The sequence below is a fragment of the Schizosaccharomyces pombe genome (assembly GCF_000002945.2).
Source record: "Schizosaccharomyces pombe strain 972h- genome assembly, chromosome: III".
Classification (NCBI taxonomy): domain Eukaryota; kingdom Fungi; phylum Ascomycota; class Schizosaccharomycetes; order Schizosaccharomycetales; family Schizosaccharomycetaceae; genus Schizosaccharomyces; species Schizosaccharomyces pombe.
Genome location: NC_003421.2, coordinates 1587614 through 1604843, shown reverse-complemented (window position 1 = coordinate 1604843; position 17230 = coordinate 1587614). Strand labels below are relative to the sequence as shown.

At 38.5% G+C, this 17230-nt stretch overlaps 8 protein-coding genes and 7 long non-coding RNA genes across 15 annotated transcripts; 9 read left to right on the top strand and 6 right to left on the bottom strand.

Annotated features, from left to right (window-relative positions):
- Positions 1 to 93: 93 nt before the first annotated feature.
- Positions 94 to 1890, bottom strand: dip5 (amino acid transporter Dip5; the record flags this gene model as incomplete). The annotated part of the gene is made up of 1 exon (NM_001023240.2): positions 94 to 1890. The coding sequence occupies one exon, from the start codon at positions 1888 to 1890 to the stop codon at positions 325 to 327; it is 1566 nt and encodes a 521-aa protein (NP_588250.1). The 3' UTR covers positions 94 to 324.
- Positions 241 to 3578, top strand: SPOM_SPCC777.03C (cysteine desulfurase nifs family protein). Its single transcript, NM_001023239.3, has one exon. The coding sequence runs from the start codon at positions 2142 to 2144 to the stop codon at positions 3330 to 3332; it is 1191 nt and encodes a 396-aa protein (NP_588249.1). The 5' UTR covers positions 241 to 2141; the 3' UTR covers positions 3333 to 3578.
- Positions 1920 to 3387, bottom strand: SPOM_SPNCRNA.1210. Its single transcript, NR_150071.1, has one exon. It is a non-coding gene; the product is annotated as a non-coding RNA (long non-coding RNA).
- On the bottom strand, positions 3456 to 5800 carry SPOM_SPCC777.02 (transcription factor). The gene is made up of 3 exons (NM_001023238.3): positions 5649 to 5800; positions 5553 to 5577; positions 3456 to 5470 (listed from the first exon to the last, which is right to left on the bottom strand). The coding sequence occupies exons 1-3, from the start codon at positions 5660 to 5662 to the stop codon at positions 3671 to 3673; spliced, it is 1839 nt and encodes a 612-aa protein (NP_588248.3). The 5' UTR covers positions 5663 to 5800; the 3' UTR covers positions 3456 to 3670.
- Positions 4366 to 4588, top strand: SPOM_SPNCRNA.7433. Its single transcript, NR_196770.1, has one exon. It is a non-coding gene; the product is annotated as a non-coding RNA (long non-coding RNA).
- On the top strand, positions 4800 to 5537 carry SPOM_SPNCRNA.7432. The gene has a single exon (NR_196769.1). It is a non-coding gene; the product is annotated as a non-coding RNA (long non-coding RNA).
- A 25-nt stretch (positions 5801 to 5825) lies between the features above and the next one.
- On the top strand, positions 5826 to 8295 carry fmd3 (glutathione-dependent formaldehyde dehydrogenase). The gene is made up of 2 exons (NM_001023237.3): positions 5826 to 6274; positions 6314 to 8295. Exons 1-2 carry the CDS (start codon positions 6248 to 6250, stop codon positions 7427 to 7429), a joined length of 1143 nt encoding a protein of 380 aa, NP_588247.1. The 5' UTR covers positions 5826 to 6247; the 3' UTR covers positions 7430 to 8295.
- Positions 8296 to 8782: 487 nt separating this feature from the next.
- Positions 8783 to 9972, top strand: SPOM_SPCC13B11.03C (hydroxyacylglutathione hydrolase; the record flags this gene model as incomplete). Its single annotated transcript, NM_001023236.3, has 3 exons — positions 8783 to 8901; positions 9086 to 9491; positions 9557 to 9972. 3 exons carry the CDS (start codon positions 8783 to 8785, stop codon positions 9800 to 9802), a joined length of 771 nt encoding a protein of 256 aa, NP_588246.1. The 3' UTR covers positions 9803 to 9972.
- SPOM_SPNCRNA.1209 lies at positions 9505 to 10246 on the bottom strand. Its single transcript, NR_150069.1, has one exon. It is a non-coding gene; the product is annotated as a non-coding RNA (long non-coding RNA).
- A 614-nt stretch (positions 10247 to 10860) lies between these two features.
- On the top strand, positions 10861 to 14819 carry adh1AS. Its single transcript, NR_191363.1, has one exon. It is a non-coding gene; the product is annotated as an antisense RNA complementary to adh1, major transcript (long non-coding RNA).
- Positions 11026 to 11442, top strand: SPOM_SPCC13B11.02C (uncharacterized protein; the record flags this gene model as incomplete). The annotated part of the gene is made up of 1 exon (NM_001431046.1): positions 11026 to 11442. One exon carries the CDS (start codon positions 11026 to 11028, stop codon positions 11440 to 11442), a length of 417 nt encoding a protein of 138 aa, NP_001417925.1.
- On the bottom strand, positions 11955 to 13552 carry adh1 (alcohol dehydrogenase Adh1). The gene has a single exon (NM_001023234.3). The coding sequence runs from the start codon at positions 13483 to 13485 to the stop codon at positions 12433 to 12435; it is 1053 nt and encodes a 350-aa protein (NP_588244.1). The 5' UTR covers positions 13486 to 13552; the 3' UTR covers positions 11955 to 12432.
- A 266-nt stretch (positions 14820 to 15085) lies between the features above and the next one.
- SPOM_SPNCRNA.1208 lies at positions 15086 to 17027 on the top strand. Its single transcript, NR_150068.1, has one exon. It is a non-coding gene; the product is annotated as a non-coding RNA (long non-coding RNA).
- snp27 (U4/U5/U6 small nuclear ribonucleoprotein complex subunit) lies at positions 16195 to 17167 on the bottom strand. The gene has a single exon (NM_001023233.3). The coding sequence runs from the start codon at positions 16973 to 16975 to the stop codon at positions 16241 to 16243; it is 735 nt and encodes a 244-aa protein (NP_588243.1). The 5' UTR covers positions 16976 to 17167; the 3' UTR covers positions 16195 to 16240.
- Positions 16964 to 17220, top strand: SPOM_SPNCRNA.1207. Its single transcript, NR_150067.1, has one exon. It is a non-coding gene; the product is annotated as a non-coding RNA (long non-coding RNA).
- The last annotated feature ends 10 nt before the right edge of the window (positions 17221 to 17230 follow it).

The following is a 17230-nucleotide window of genomic DNA, read 5'->3' as shown; positions in this document are numbered from 1 at the left end:
ATTATACATAACTAGGTGTGCGTTTCACGCATGATCTCTAGTGTTAATTTTGCTAATCAAATTGTATTATATCAATTAAAAGCTATATTATGTGTTTAGCCTATACCCGAGACTGAGGTGGTTTCTTGATAAATAATGAGAAAATAATTGCTCTAGAAATTAAATCTGTAATCAAACTAGCGAAACAAAAATATGCTTCAGTCATCAATCGCTAGTGTCGCCGTGTCTTGCCCTTTCCTTATGATCACCGATACAAGATTATTTAAAGTAAGCTTCCTATTCTAAACGAAATAATGTGAATTGCTAGTACAAAAAGAGGATCCATCACTTTCTAAAATCAACAGTAGATGATGTTACGCGCTTCGCCTTGAATGTGAACTTCCATCCTAAAATCATAATCACATAGGCAGCAATGCCTATATAAGAAGTAATAAATGATCTATACTTAAATCCGTGAATGAAAGCATTGTATCCGTTAAAAAACGTAATCAAACCAGTGAATATTAATGAAGCATAAGCTATATATGGTTGACCCCAGCTACGAAAAGGAATACGTTCTGTGGGAATTTGTTGAACAATGGTTGCTCTGTGATAGCATATGTAAGATAAAAGGATGTTTATCCAGTTGATGGTACCGAATACAGTAACTGCGCTACTGAAATATCCAAAGATCGTTGCAGAAGAGCTTTTAGTGTTCATAAACGCAAGAAGGCCAAAGGAAGACGTTACTAAGCATCCAACCCATGGTATTCCCTGCTTTGTTTGAAGCATCAGAATTTTGGGGGCATATCCTTCTTTTGCTAAAGCATACAAAGTCCTGGATCCAATATAAATATCAGAATTGGCGGAACTAATAATAAACACAAGAAGACAGGCATTGATAACATCAGGCATAACTTTTATTTGAGCCAGTTTGATAGCTACTACAAAGGGGGATGCAGCGGCATTACCTTTTGAAGCATTGCTTGACAAAATATCGCTATCGTATGGGACACAGAGTCCTAATACAAACACACCAATAACATAGAAGGTTGCAATACGAAACAAAGATTGAAATGAAGATTTTCGGATAGTTTTTTCTGGATTCGGTGCCTCCCCAAATGCAATGCCTACAACCTCAGATCCAACATAAGCGAAACATGACTGAACTAGACAAGCCCAAAACCCCAAAAACCTTCCAGTAGACCCCTCTACTAAGTAAGGTGCGAAAGCACCTGGATCTCGCCAGTAATGGAATCCAATTTTGTGATGCACAGGTGTTCCTCCAGAGGTAATCACAATACAAGTAATAATTAAAGTCACCAAAACTAAAATTTTCACTGCTGACAGCCAAAATTCAACTTCGCCAAAATATTTAACATGCAATAAGTTTATTGCTAAAATCACCACTAGAAAAACGGCTACCCAAATACCTACGTTAAGATCTGGTCGCCAGTAATGTATCACAATACCAACTGCCGTTAAATTTGTCGGGTAGACGATAGCGTATTTGAAGAAATAATTCCATCCTGTTGCAAATCCTAAAGCTTTGTCCACATAACGGCTTGAAAAGCCACTGAAACCTTTGTCATCTGAAGAAAAGGCAGCCATTTCTCCTAAAGAAATAAGTACGACATACAAATTTATTCCGGTCATTAAATATGCAATGAAAAGGCTTCCTGGTCCGCCTTTCAGCAATGCCGAGCCTGAGCCAATAACCAAGCCAGTGCCGATGGCACCAGCTACAGAAATCATGTTTACATGTCGCGACTTAAACTCTCGTTTTAGAGAAGGGCCTTCCTCGTATGCTTCTTCAAAGTTAGAGATTGAAGAGCTTACGAAGTCGACCTCTCCTTTCTCTATGTCATTTTCAGAGGGTTCGATGATCGTTTTACTTTTAATGCTACTCATTATTAAAGGGCTTATGCGTCTCAGTAATGGGACTATTTATAATCAATTTCAAATAAATTAAAAATGCTGATATTAACATTTTCGCCGTTTTGAATAACATGGTCATTGATGACCGTCAATTGCGGACATATATCTCCTAAAGATAAATAAGTGTCGGATATGAATATCCTTTACTTATCTGTTTATCAATTTAAATAAGTACATAAATATGGCTCTCAGACCTAGTTAATTGTTCGCAGAATAATTTCCAAATGACTGTTTCAGAAGGCATCGCAAGGATTCAAGCTTTTCGTAAGCAGGTCCCATTAGTCGAAAAAAATGAAAACATAACCTTTTTCAACCTTTCATTTCAACCACCCATGAACTCTATAGTTGCCAATACTATAAATGAATACGTTGATTGGGGTTTGTACAATCCTAATCCAAAACCACTATGGCAACAGAAAGCAGAAGAAACTAGAGAGTTAGTTGCAAAATATTTAAATGCGTCTAGTTCTGACTCAATTGCATTCACTAGGGACACTACTGAGGGATTGAACTTGTTCCAACGCTCTATGCATTTTCAACCTGGCGATAACGTGGTATTATTAGATGGAGAGCACCCTAATCATGGCTTTGGATGGATTTCCCTTCAAGAAGCTGGTTTAGAAGTTCGATTAATACCGTCTAAAGATATATATTATGCTGATGCCTCAACGTTTGAACCGTATGTAGATGAAAAGACAAAAGCAATTGGCATATCATCTGTCATGTTCCATTCGGGACAGCTAAATAACGTGAAAGACATTTGCAATAAATTTCGGCCTGAAAACATTCATGTATTAGTCGACATGACCCAACAGGTTGGGTTAAGCAGCATAGATGTTCAGGAATTAAATGTTTCTGCATGCGCATTTGCATGTCATAAAGGTTTAAGCTGTCCGACTGGTTTGGGAGTATTATATGTTGCTCCCGATGTGCTTCCACAACTTAAAAATGTACCTCCAATTGTTGGAGCTGGAGCCATTGAAAATCTTGATGCAAATTTACTAGTCAATCTGAATCCTATTTATTTTTCTACGGCTCGAAGATTTGAACATTTGAACAAGTCGCTGATTACTACTCTGTGTTTGAACAATTACCTTAGCTTCTTAATGGACATCGGTTTTGAAAATATAGAACAATATCTTCGTGAACTTGGAAAGTCGCTGGTTGATGAGCTATCCAAGCTTGGTGTAACAATTATCGGCTCAAAGGATCCAAAGAAAAGGTCTACCCACTCTTACGTTGCGAAAATCTTGAACCCTGAGTGGGATGCATTTCTCAAAAACGAAGGTGTGTACGCTTCTCAATATAGAGATGGGATTCGACTTTCTTTGGGTCTTTACAACAATGCTGCCGATATTTCGAGGTTAGCCAATACCATCAAGAAAGGAGTTCTCAATAAGATACCCTTTAATTAAGAGGACGATTCTGTGTTGGACCTAAGTGAAAAAGTTAGATTGCTACACGTGCGGGGTTTTCACAAATTCATACGAGGCTGTTTTAGCACGATTACTTTATTTGCGTGTTCATACAGGATCAAGTAGGATTTATTCATTTTATTAGTCAATTAGCTTGTACAGCAGAGCTTTAAAATAATCTCATAATATTAATAATTACTATCTTAAGCTGAAAATAAATATAGATAGAATATTTTTTACACCGTATGCACATATAGATAGGTAAAAAAAAAATCTTTTAAATAGAAAAAAAGGTAAAAGCATGACTTATAAGGAAGTACAGAAACTTGGTAAATTTTTTAAAATTGAGGACCTCCAAAAATTGATTGGAAATCACCCAAATCATTAAGGTTGAAGAAGTTTGATTCGTCGTTAAAGAGTTGAATCAAATTCTCATCATGGCTAATTTGGAAATCATGAGTGTTTTGCTTATCATTTGAAAAATCAACATCGGTATCGTTTGCTCTAGCATTGGTATCATACATCGTAGATTTCTTTTGTATAAGGTTTATAGATTTAGAAGCTAAATCCCAGTTCTTTGAAATTTTAGTTAGCACGTGAAGAAAAAACTTTATATCTTGTTCTAATGCCACAATTTCACTAGGAGTAGCCCCATCAAAAAGCATAAAAACGGTGCTGCAGCTTACAATACAGGCATAGACAATAATCAGAGGGGTGTGATGCAAACCAAGGTTTTCTCTGTAGGCCCGAATGAGCACTTTGACGTCTTCAATAGAGTCTATGCATATGTTTCTAGGAGTCATGTCATTAACGTAAAGCCCTTTCTTTGATAAAAATGGTCTATTCAGACAAAGTCTTATTAAAAAAAAATATAAACAGAGAAAGCACAACTCCGGAGATTGTCCAAAATCTCTTAATTCGGTTTTTTTCCAACTTAAGTTCGGTGGTAGCTCAAAGTGCCATTTCATCAACTCCAAGTTATATTTTCCAACATTTTGCAGTCTGAGATCAATACCGTACTTCGTACTGTAAGGTGCGAAGACATTGAGTAGAATGGCATCGGTAATATTGGATAAGCTCACTATTAGATTCAGAAGCTGAGAAATTGTAATAGACGATGCGTGGGCTCCGCCTCTTTCCAACATGAAATCCTCAATGCCTGAAAAGTCTGGTAAATCATCTGAAGTAGGAACAGAGGTGTCTGACTTGCTCAACGTAGTAGGTCTACCCAAAATAAAGCTAACAAAAACATCTGCAACGTAACAGCCCCAATATATCCTGCTTCGTAAAGCAGCTTGTTCCTCAGATACAACCGGAACGTTATTAATGTGCCAATCTCTTGGATCCAAATGAAACCCTAAATCTTGTCCCATGCGAAATGCCATACCGCATAACAACCAGCCATGCGAAGTATTACCCATTGCGATTTTATAAAAACCTAGGCAGAGTAAGCACTGAGCAGAAGTTATATGTGAATTCTCGAGCCCATAACTCTCTAAGGCATCCCATGCCATTTTATAAAAAGCATCTGCTTGGTTGACAAGCAGCGAGTCTTCAGACGACCGACAACCTATGGCGCATAACGCATAAATCAGGTGTTCTGAACAATACATGTTATCATTAGAGCGATGAAAATATTCGAAGAGGAAGGATTCGCGATGGATAAACAAAAACTGAGCGTACTGCCATTTGAAGAATAGCTGTAGGCAATGTATTATCGGATAAGTATCTTCAATGGAAGCAGAAGGTGGAGGTCTTGGGGATGAAGTAAATGAAGTTCCGAAGATGCTTGTAGGGCCATAAAACGTAACCGTGTTTCTACCACGGACTTCTAACGAAACAGGAAGGTCTACTAGTGATTTGCTAGTCGCATTTGTGTCCGCTTGCTCATAGCTTGTTTTATTCGGAAGGGATGCTGAGAGATGGTCTTTGAAAGATATGCCAGCCAAGAGACTTGGAATTTTCTCTACCGGGGCAACTTTGATCTTTGCCAAAGTTGATTCCATATTTGCCAACTGACTTTCCAAAGCCTCGACATAGGTTTTTGTATGCCTCTTCTTCCGATTGTCGCCCGCAATTATGCATTCTCTTTTCGCAACAAAGCAGTTATGACACGGGCGATTTTTATCGCACTTTATCTATTTCAAGACAGCAAGTTAGAATGAGAACTTGACTTTGTAAGTTTCAAAGCCGGATAGTTTGATATCCTATCTTAATTACCTTTCGCCTTCTACAATAAAGGCATCTAGTGTAACGTTAATAAGTTTATACTTCAAAATCAAATGCTAATAATTGACAACAATCCTTGAGCCTTACGATAATTTATTCATAGTCAGCGTAAATTATTTCCCAACTATACTCTCGCCAGTCAAATAGAAAACCGGTTTTATAATTTACTACCAAATAATTAACTCATAAAGATGCAGAAGTTACTAACTATAGTAACATAATGTATACAGGTAGTGTGTAGTTGGGATGGGATGCGCAGTTACCAAAAGGACCTTACTGAGCGAGGGATTTACTTTGTACATTTAAAGTAATATATTTAAATTAGAAAACTTTTACAATCTTCCATTCAACCTTTTGAATATAATTGTCAAGCTTGCCATGTGTGCTGAACTTTTTAAATGTCTTCTGGTGATAGTACGATTAAAACGAGCATTTTGGACAATAAATTCAATTACAACTATTATCATAGATTAAGTTGTAATCAGATACATGAAGAAATAACTTCAGTATTCCGATGCGGCGATCAATCTCCTTGCCGCTGAAACGAACATTTTCACAAGCCAGTCTGATAGATTAAAATGCAAATTCATCGGTCTTTAATAGCCGTTTTCAGCGTATAAATACTCCAAAGCCAATGCTTAATAAAGGCTTAAAACCAATTTTAGAAATTGTTCAAGAGCGTAGAAATGCAACAGTCACCCACCGCAGGCAAGGTAAGTTAAATAAAAACAGAGTCTTGCTTATTAAAACAGATCATTAACTGTAAAGCTGCTGTAGCATGGCAACCAGCAGCTCCACTGTCGATTGAAAATGTTCAGGTATTTCCCCCACGAGTGCACGAAGTAAGAATCAAAATCGTAAATTCAGGAGTCTGTCACACTGATGCCTACACACTCTCTGGAAAAGATCCTGAAGGTCTTTTCCCAGTAATTCTTGGTCATGAAGGTGCTGGCATTGTTGAATCCGTTGGTCCTCAAGTTACGACAGTCCAAGTAGGAGATCCAGTGATCGCCTTGTATACACCAGAATGTAAGACGTGTAAATTTTGCAAGTCCGGCAAGACGAACCTTTGTGGACGCATTCGCACTACTCAAGGAAAAGGTTTAATGCCGGACGGAACCAGCCGCTTCTCCTGTAATGGAAATACCTTGTTGCATTTCATGGGATGCTCGACATTTAGTGAATATACCGTTGTAGCAGACATATCAGTGGTAGCAATTGAACGATTGGCACCCTTAGATAGCGTCTGTCTTCTCGGTTGTGGTATCACCACTGGCTATGGAGCCGCGACGATCACTGCTGATATTAAGGAGGGTGACTCAGTAGCTGTTTTTGGTTTGGGAAGTGTTGGGCTAGCTGTTATACAAGGAGCAGTTAAAAAACGTGCGGGCCGGATTTTTGGCATAGATGTTAATCCCGAAAAAAAAAATTGGGCGATGAGTTTTGGAGCCACTGATTTCATTAACCCTAATGATCTCCAAAGTCCAATTCAAGATGTACTAATACATGAAACAGATGGTGGATTAGACTGGACCTTTGATTGTACAGGTAATGTGCACGTAATGCGATCCGCTTTAGAAGCATGCCATAAAGGTTGGGGACAATCCATTGTTATCGGTGTAGCAGCTGCCGGACAAGAAATTTCCACCAGGCCGTTCCAACTTGTTACTGGTCGAGTATGGAGAGGATGTGCATTTGGAGGTGTGAAAGGACGAAGTCAGCTTCCCGATTTGGTGAAAGAGTACCTAGATCACAAATTGGAAATTGATAAATATATCACACATCGTCGACCTCTCAAAGAAATCAATGAAGCATTCACTGACATGCATAACGGCAATTGCATTAAAACAGTTTTATCGATTCCTTGAAGAATTTAATAAAGAGTCAAAAAGTCAATAAATAGCATCTAGGTTCTTTCATTTGCTTACCAGCCATCTAAAACTTTAACCTCTTTCCCGTTCATGCTATTGCTAATCACCTAGAGAGCTAATGGAGAAGGCAGTCAGCCATACGAAATTGAATTAGTCATTACAAGAATTTCCAAGTTGTCATTGAGAATCGATAAACTAGTGATACCAAAGAAGTCTATTAATGTCTCAATTCTGTATGGAATTCGAGTAATGCATCTTTAACGTGTGAATAGCAGCAATGTTCCAAATTCTTAAGACGAGCATGCCTTTGAAGAAATAAATTTATAAATATTGTATTTGTTCATAGCCGTGCCTACAAAGAGAAATTTCTATCATTGAGGTTGAACAAGCATATGCATCCATCTTAGAACATGATAAAAACTTCTTGAATCTATAATAAATGGCGTTTCGACATGTCAGGCAATATCACTTTGGAGCCCTTCATTACAATTTGTAGTTGTAGGATGGATTTAGAGATAATTGTGCAAAACTCACGGGGTACAGGATCAATGTATGAAAGACGTTTTAAGCGAGTATCATTTGACTAAAATCTCATAAAGGTTTTTCTTTCTGTGAATCGAAAGTGATATATGAAGGAAAGCAAAGTTATGAAATATATGTTAGGAGAAGTGAAAATGCTAATGCCATGTAACAATGTTAAAGGTATCCTCCATTTAGTAATTAGAAAGTGCCATTGATTAAATGCGCGTGACTTTTTAGTTTTAAGAGGACGAACAGGTAAAATTAATGAGTATATCTTTTGTTAGCAAAATCAAAGACACCCATTTTGCCATCGCATGAAATGTTTAAGAATGAAAACGAACAGAAAGTTGATTAACCGTAAATATCATTAAGTTCTTAAAAAGGGGTTATGAGTTACAAACAGTTTTACGTTGTTTGTACTAAGTATGGAATGACTTTTGTTATAAAATGAGAAATTGTAAAAGAGCAGTGCTAAGAATGGTATTATCGTATTATATGGAATCATAGAATCATCAGTTTGTTTAATGTAGCGGTGGAACGAGGCTGACTCTTTGCGTTCGCATTTTGACCAACTGGAGAATTGGGAAATATTGAACTAATGGAACTCTACAGCGAAAGGACTGTGTGTCGCATCGCTTTGATATCGATAACTGATTATTATCTTGAAAATGATAGGTAATTTATTGCCTATCAAGCCTCATATAATAGAGCGGTCAATGATCACCGATGGAATGTTGAAACTTCAACACGTTTATATATAAAAGTTCGAACGTTAGGAAGGCTGTTGGTGGGCTAAAAGGAGGAAAAATTAAAATAATAATAACGAATATGTCTTTTCAAATATTACCTATCCCAATGTGGGTAGGAACTCAAGATAATTATGCATATCTTTTGTTGTGCGAGGAAACTCGACAAGCAGCGATTGTTGATCCAGCCGAAGTAAATGTGTAAGTATTAATTATCGAAAGCTATTCATGAGAAACGGAAGAATTTTTATCACTTGACACTGGTGTTATATAGCCAAGAAGACATGACAGGCATGGCTCCCAGAGAAAGTGTTTAAGTTTGACTGAATAATCCAAAGCTTGGAATTGATCTTTTTTATTCAATTCTATGCTGACAAAGCTCCAGGGTAATGCCAATTTTGAAGAAAAAGTTGAAGAACAAGGAGATTGATTTGCAAGCCATCCTCACAACTCATCACCATGCAGACCATTCTGGAGGGAATTTGAATCTTAAAAAAGAATTCCCTCATGTTACAATTTATGGAGGCTCTGATCAAAATGGTGTTTCTCATGTGTTGCAGGATAAAGAAACATTGCGAATTGGAAACGTTCAGATTGAAGCTCTCCATACGCCTTGCCATACACGTGATAGCATTTGCTTTTATGCGCACAGCTCAAATGAACATGCTGTATTCACTGGGGATACATTGTTTAACGCAGGATGTGGACGCTTTTTTGAAGGAACGGCTGCTGAAATGCATATTGCATTGAACGCAGTACTATCATCTTTACCCAATAATACGGTCATCTATGTAAGCGATTCATTTTTATTTTTTTTTATTTTTTTTTATTTTTTTTTTCCTAACAAGTTTCCTAGCCTGGACACGAATATACAAAATCGAATGTGAAATTCGCCTCAAAACATCTTCAATCAGAGGCATTAAATCATTTGGAGGGTCTTTGCAATCACAACCAATTTATTGCAGGCCACATAACGATGGGGCAGGAGAAACAATTTAATCCATTTATGAGGGTAACTGATCCAGAACTGCAAAAGCATCTGGGTCTTAACGATCCTATCAAGGTGATGGATGAACTACGCACGTTGAAGAACCAAGGATAGATTGAAAAGTGATACTTTAATGTGTAAACAAATCTATAGCGAATATTGAAGAATGTATCCTGCAACCTAAATAATAATATGTTTGAAAGGTTTTTTTTTTTTTTTTTTAAACATAACATTATGGATTTGTTTCAAGATGATGTTGTACTAACTTGATCTTTTAACATGTTTAAGATATTAAATTGAAAGAATAAAGCGTATTGTTGGAAGTATCAAATTTTCCTTGGTTAACATTAATTTTGCGATTGAAAATATATGGTTTCCAGTCGCAAGTAACCGTCTTGAGAAGGGAATAAAATACACTACGATCTGAGCTACTCATGAAAATATTGTATGAAACTTGACTGTTGTTTATTTCCAGCATTCCAATCCACGTGCATATATGGCTGCGCAAATCAAGTGTTTAGTTTGCTTGGCGCATGTAGATCTTGAGGATGGTACGAAGGAAAAACAAGTCGTGGAATAGATGTAGATGTAGCAAGAAATAAATAAAAATAAAAAGATATTTAAAGAAGATTAGAAGAGGGAAAACTGATTGACTTTTGTAAATTCGTTCATAATGATTTTTGGATTACAATGACTAAAATCCATCGTAAATAAAAGAAAGAAGAAAAAAGAGGATAATGATGGTTAAAAGAATACATAATTTTTATATCGGTTAAAAAGGAGAACATAGAAACTTTTATAAAATAGTCGATACACAATAATGGAAAAGAATTAAATTAAAATAAATTAAAAAAAAAAAAATTTCAGATAAAAATTTAATTACAATAATCAAAGAACAAGTTCAGAAAACAAATAAATATAAATTATAAAAATTATTATTTAAAAAAATAAAATAAAAATAAAATAAATAAAAATGAAAATAAAAATTTAAAGAAATCTAATACATTCAATGAAATCGTATTCAAATCATATTCCGGGTAATTTTATTATGTTGTTTTTCAAATTGCCGCTCTCTGAGTCATCACTATCTATAACTATTTTTAAATTTCATTCCATTAACTTTTTTGTACTGTGTTTCATTCCATTTTTTTCCTTCTTTACCTTTCTTACATCGCTTTTGTCCACACCACTCATTCGATTATGATATCGATTTTCGCACCTTAAAACTTGTACCAAATCGTCAAAAGACGGTTAAAGGACAATGTGAAAACATTTCTCAGACAATCCAAAACATCCTTCAAACGGAAAAGAGTAATTTCATTCATGAAAGACATTTGATGCATTTCACTCTATTCCTCTACTTTGACGCTATAAGACATGCAAATCAAAGAAGATGGTGCCATGAATGTACCATAAAGATTTTCCGTCGATCATTCGACATCGCTCGCCATACAGTCCATTTGTGCGTACGTAAGATTTTCTCCCTTCACCCCTTGACTGAGACGGATTTTCTTCCCAATGAACTACGATCAGAAGAAGATCAAACTCTGATCGGCATTTTTTGGTTCCTTCCACCAATCATAGAGGGAGAGGATGAACGGTCACGGTTTCCACGGCGATCCATGTCGGAAAATCATTTGATCATCACAAAAAAATCACTGCACAACGTTGCATCCAAAGATTATATAAGAGGCAGCCATGTTCCATGTTTTCAGCCTTATGAAGATGTGTATGAACTGAATATCGAGGAATGACTACTACAGGATGTACTAGACGCAAATCTTGAAAAAGATCCATCCATTTGCATATGCATTGGAAAAACAATATTCTTAACTAGGTTGTTGGATTAGGGATCGTCGTACAAAATATCATTACTATCGAGGTATTAAAAGACGATTCTTAGGAAAAATACCATCTAAACGAGGTCTTTTGTACATTGATCAGAATTGGCATTGCATTAGTAGTATAATGGACTTTAAGATGGAACTTCATTTTTAACTTGGTGCATTTCCTTCTTTCTTTTCTCATACATATTATTTCTACATCATCTAATATACTCATTCATTTCTTCATTCACACATCCAACTTTCTAAATTCTATCTCTCTACTCTCATTAAATCTCGTCCAGTTTTAATCACTTTGCCATTCATCTGTCTTTCTACTAATTATCATCACTGTTTATCATATCATTTATACCTTTTCTTTATCACTATATACACTTTTGGATGTCTTACACTTAACTATAGCTCAACTACTTTGAAAGAAATTAAAGGATGGGATTCTAATATCATTGATTTCTATACAAAACATGCAAAAGTAGTTGGTTTTCAAAGGTACAATCGTCCAACTGATGAAGAGAGTAAAGCGCTTCGTTTTCGCAAAACAAAAAATAAGATGCTGCAACAGCTCAAAATTCTAAACAGACACGTCAAACCTCAAGATGAACGAGGAGGAGGAAGAAAAGAAAAGCCTTGAAGATGGAAAAAAGGAAATAAAAGAACAAGACTTTCTTTCCACTCTAACCCCGAGATGGTTTGATGAAGATTCTATGAGAGAATGGTATAAACGTGTGGTGAAATGGTAAAAGATTCATGAGATGAACAGATTTGAAACCAAGCTGCAACCAAGCACACAAACTGAGATTGACAACGGCCGTACCATCGAAAAACGACATAAAGAACAAAAGAAAAGAACTATAGGCATGTATTCATTAGGAATTAAAAGTGGATCACATTCTCATTCCCTTACTTGGAAAGGTCCAAGACGATACGGCCGGCAATCTTGTTCTCATGCATGAGACGGTAGACGTCGGGAAGAGTAGAGAAGGGTTGGACCTTGTAGTAAGGCTTGACGAGACCACGGGAAACGTATTCAAGAGCCTCGATAGAGTCAATACGGTTACCGACGTGAGAACCGCAGATCTTAAGCATCTTAACGGTCAACCAGAAGATATCAGCACCGAGCTTGGCACCGGCAGGCATGGAAACAGTGACCATGGTGGAACCGGGACGGGCAAAGCCAGCAGCTTGCTCGTAAGACTTGGGGGAGGTGGATAAGACCAAGGTACCGTGGGCACCACCGTTGGTGGCAGCCTTGACAGCCTCAATCATGTCGGCTTCCTTCTTGAAGTCAAGGAAGACCTCAGCACCAAAGGACTTGACGAGCTCAGCCTTGTCATCACCAGTATCAATGGCAACAACACGCATAGCCATAGCCTTGGCGTATTGGACGGCAAGATGGCCAAGACCACCACCGGCACCGGGAATGCAGATCCACTCACCAGGGCCGACCTTGGATTCCTTCAAGGCACGATAGCAAGTGATACCAGCGCACATGATGGGAGCAGCAACCTCGAGGGGAACGGACTCGGGGATGATGGTAGCATGGGTGGCATTGGCAATGCAGTAGTGTTGGAAAGTACCGTCAACGGTGTAACCGGAAAGTTGAATGTGAGGGCAGATGGTCTCCTCAGCCTTCATACAGTACTCGCAGTTACCGCAAGAAGAGTTCATCCACTTGACACCAACACGGTCACCAATCTTAAGACGAGTGACACCGGCACCGACCTTGACGACGACACCAGCACCTTCGTGACCACCGATCAAAGGCATCTTGGCGGGAAGAGGCCAGTCACCTTGAAGAGCGTGTAAATCGGTGTGGCAGACACCGGTGTACTTGATGTTAACCAAGACCTCGTCTTGACCGGGCTCGGCGACGGGGACTTCCTCGAACTTGACGTTCTCGGGACCACCGTGGGTGTGGAAAACGGCAGCCAACTGCTTGTCAGGAATAGTCATTATGTGGTTAGAAAAAAGAAAAGACTTAAAAGTTTGTGATAGTCAAGACAATGGAATTCTCTTGCTTAAAGAAAAGCGAAGGCACCTGTCCACCACCCACTATTTATACCATGGGAGGCGTCAAACCGAGTTTTTGCGAAAGGATTATCGCACCTCTCCCCAAGTAACATCGGCAAAGCAAAAACGGAGCGGAAGACCAATGAGACGCGGAAGGGGAGCGCCGAATGAGGAAAGCGAGAGAGAAAGAAGTGGATGGAATGATTCCCCGCCAAAGTGGACACATTTCGGGAATCTTCAGGAAGCATGGATCACCTTATGGACAAGAAGATAATCCGGAAGCCAATAGGAGGGCGACAGGGGGTCAGCGATAAGCGTCGGAAAAAACTTTATGATATGGTAAATACGTAGGAGGTTACGGTGCAGAGGAGGGGCCGGTAGCGAGTGATAGCGAGGGAAAGACGATCGCTATCGGGCCGTAAGGAGGAAATGGGAGGTTGGGGGAAGGATGCGTTGGAATGCGGAGTAGAGAAATTGAAGAGAGAGAGAGGACACACCTAGAGAGAAAGAAATGGATATAGAGAAAGAGAAAAAATAAGAGGAATACGGATACGATGGAGTGCGTTGAATGAGAGAAAAGAAAAGAAAAGGAATGATAAGAGAAGGAATGAAAATTGTTTTGTTTTGTTTTCAATTGCTTTCTTTTGTTTTCTTTGTCTTTGTTCTTCCTTCCCTTGTCCCGATGCTGTTCTTCTCACCAGCTTCCGCATGATAGCCATTTTCTTAGTTGTTGTAGGGCATGCCATTCGAATGTCTGCGTCACCCACAGCTCTCGACCATGGGTGTGGACGGTTTCCGATACAATGTAAATAAAGCTACATCGGAAGAAGAGTACAGCGGCAGTGTCAGTAGCAATAGCAGTGACATTGACAATGGCAATGGTAATCACAATGACAATATTACTAGCAGTCGACGGCTCGACAAACGGCACACCAAACGTACCACTCAATTTCTCTCTATCCTTAACCCTTTATAGAGTTGGGAGCGGGTTATTTCGTTCATCTCGTCTCGTCTCGTCTCGTCTCTTACGACTAACATTGTAGGCCTATGCACCCAACATTTCCCTAGTAGTATGCCGTATTAGGGCAAACAACATCGTACCATCCACCTAGCACTCAACCCTATTCCTTTAGCCTTCTTTTGTCGTAGTATTTTTTTTTATCTGATATGGAGATCCGCGTGGACCTCGTTTAAAAGATATTTCATCACATAAGGATAACCATACAAGAATATTTTCATATTAGTGGAGTGGAGAATAAAAGAATCATTACTAGGTATATACAAATTATAGTGTATACAAATCATGTGGGTTTACAATCCTGTAGGAATCGAATCATGTAGATATATAAATCTGTAGTATAGGAATAATTCAACACTCGTTTATAACGGGCAAATGTAAAGACGAAATTTTCATCCAACTCAATCACATTCACATTCACATCCTTTTCAAATTTTTGTCCTTCTTCCCTCTTCCTACTCTCATCCTTGCCTCGCTCTCGCCCTGCCGCTCGTTGTCATCCTATTTGTCTCTCTTCACTTACCAACATGGGCTGCAAAACTTGCACTGCTTAATCTGACAACCAACATCGTCCATACTGGTTTCGCAACCAACAAACCGACAAACTGGATACTCTCTACTAGGGTAGAAACTTGGCTGTGAGGAGGTACTGTAAGAAGGTACTGCGAATTCGGTTGCTCAAAACTGAATTCAACAATACTCCAGTTTATTTTTTGGATAACTCATTCGATCATGCAAACTTGAGCTATCGCTTGCTAAATTTTCATACTGCCTATTCTATAATGGTTCGCATGCTCCGCCGGCCTCCCAATGCAAATTCAACCAACACTATGTATTTTCAAATCTTTCCATCCATCTGTCCCATTCTCCCCTTCAAGAAAATAGATTAAGCCCATTTATCGAGCTCATTATCAAATATAACGTAATGCAGGCTACTTTACAGTAAAACATTAATTGGTTCCTCTCTACCATTTTTTCCTTATACTCTTCGAACACAGTACGATATACAATACACAATACCATACAATATACAATAATACCATACACGGTTTATGATCATGTGTCGTGTTTCATCAAGCCATTAGGCATCAAAATCAACAGTCATTAATATCGCCATTGTTACTGCCATAGCAGAAAGCAAAGCTTTGTTTAACGAATTTGCATAAACTGGCCCATCCGTCCCACATCTTTGCAAATGCTTCCTTTAGCACAGTTTTTATTTCATTTCTCTTGTTTATACACTCTACACACGCTTCCTTCTCTTACTGTAAGAAAAGTGGATTCGGCTTGATTGCGCACATGCAAACAATTTCCAATATTCGCGGGGTCCTTCTATCTCTCTCGCTTAATATAAGGTTTTTATCTAGCGATATTCACGCAGGATTGCGTTAAATGCATGGCAAAAGTTCATGCCAAGTAAACAATACACCATTCCAAAATCGCAACTTCTTTAGGACGAACATTTTGATTCAACTCTTCTCTCGTTTACATTTCAACTTTTTTCGTCGACTTTACTAAATTAAACATTTTTTTATTTTTACATCTCTTTTCATGTTCTCTTTATAACTAAACTACTCCTCTCTTCATTTTCCCTTTACAACTACTTTTTTCCGGATTCTGCTTGCATATCATTCATTAAAGAGTTCTATCCATACACACCTTCCCTCCTTTCTTGACTTTCTATTCATTATCCAATGGACGATTAAATCCACCGGGTCGGTTCATATACTGTCTATACTTGGTTTTCTTTTGCTTGTACACCTGGCCCACGTCTCCATGCTTCTTCCCCGTCGTTGTGTCAAATCCCGAAAATCCCATAATACGTTTCATCTCTGCCGTCGCTTCATCCTCTTGTTCCACAATTTCTTCCTCAGCGCTCTTTGTCCTCGTCATCGCATCGTGGCTTTTTCCTACTTCCAAAGACCCATCCTTATCCTCCTTTACTCCATCCATCTTGTCGCCTTGATCAACAGGCCTTTCTTCCTCTTCTTTTGGAGATGGTGCTTGCAATTTTTCATGCTCTCTTTTCCTTTCCAACCCCTCCCCTTCAGGAGAAAAGGGTGAGACACCGTCTCTTCGTTCCTTCCGATCCCGTCGACCTTCATAGTCTCGCTCTCGAAATCTTTCTCGGCCATGCTTCAGCTCCGGTTGCCAGTTTCGTTCATGCTCTACTGGACGCCTAGGGCTTTCCTCTCGCACAGACTCTCGATGCCTTTCGTAACGATCGCGTCTTCTAGCTGGACTGTAATCTCTACGTTGTGAATCCTCGTAACGTCTACTACTTCTCTCGTCTCTATAATTTCGACGATATTCACGATAATCCCTGTCTCGTTGATCACCGCGTGAGCGACTGGATTCGTAATTTCGGCCTTGCGCATAATTTCGACGGTGTTCACCGCTTCTTGACGAAGACATTGCTACTATACCAAAAAGGAATCCCCGATTATCTTCTCCAAAACTTTTCAACTATCCCAAACTTCACAGTAGATTGAACAAATAAACAATTTCCCTTAGAAGCTAAATCTTCTAAAATTATACAATTAAATGTTTTTTTATTTGATCCTGCTGCTAGACGCTTTTTTAAATTTTTTTTGTGGGTTTACAACTGTGATACATTCAAACTTCTCACTCGTTATAAAGGTAGTGAGGATCAGTAGGTCAGGTAACATG

Coding starts and splice junctions, on each gene's coding strand:
- fmd3 (NM_001023237.3), top strand. CDS start 6,248: ATGCAACAGTCACCCACCGCAGGCAAG. Junction 6,275..6,313: donor AGTCACCCACCGCAGGCAAG/GTAAGTTAAATA, acceptor TTATTAAAACAG/ATCATTAACTGTAAAGCTGC.
- snp27 (NM_001023233.3), bottom strand. CDS start 16,975: ATGTCTTCGTCAAGAAGCGGTGAACACCGTCGAAATTATGCGCAAGGC.
- adh1 (NM_001023234.3), bottom strand. CDS start 13,485: ATGACTATTCCTGACAAGCAGTTGGCTGCCGTTTTCCACACCCACGGT.
- SPOM_SPCC777.02 (NM_001023238.3), bottom strand. Junction 5,471..5,552: donor TTTATTGTAGAAGGCGAAAG/GTAATTAAGATA, acceptor GTCTTGAAATAG/ATAAAGTGCGATAAAAATCG.
- SPOM_SPCC777.03C (NM_001023239.3), top strand. CDS start 2,142: ATGACTGTTTCAGAAGGCATCGCAAGGATTCAAGCTTTTCGTAAGCAG.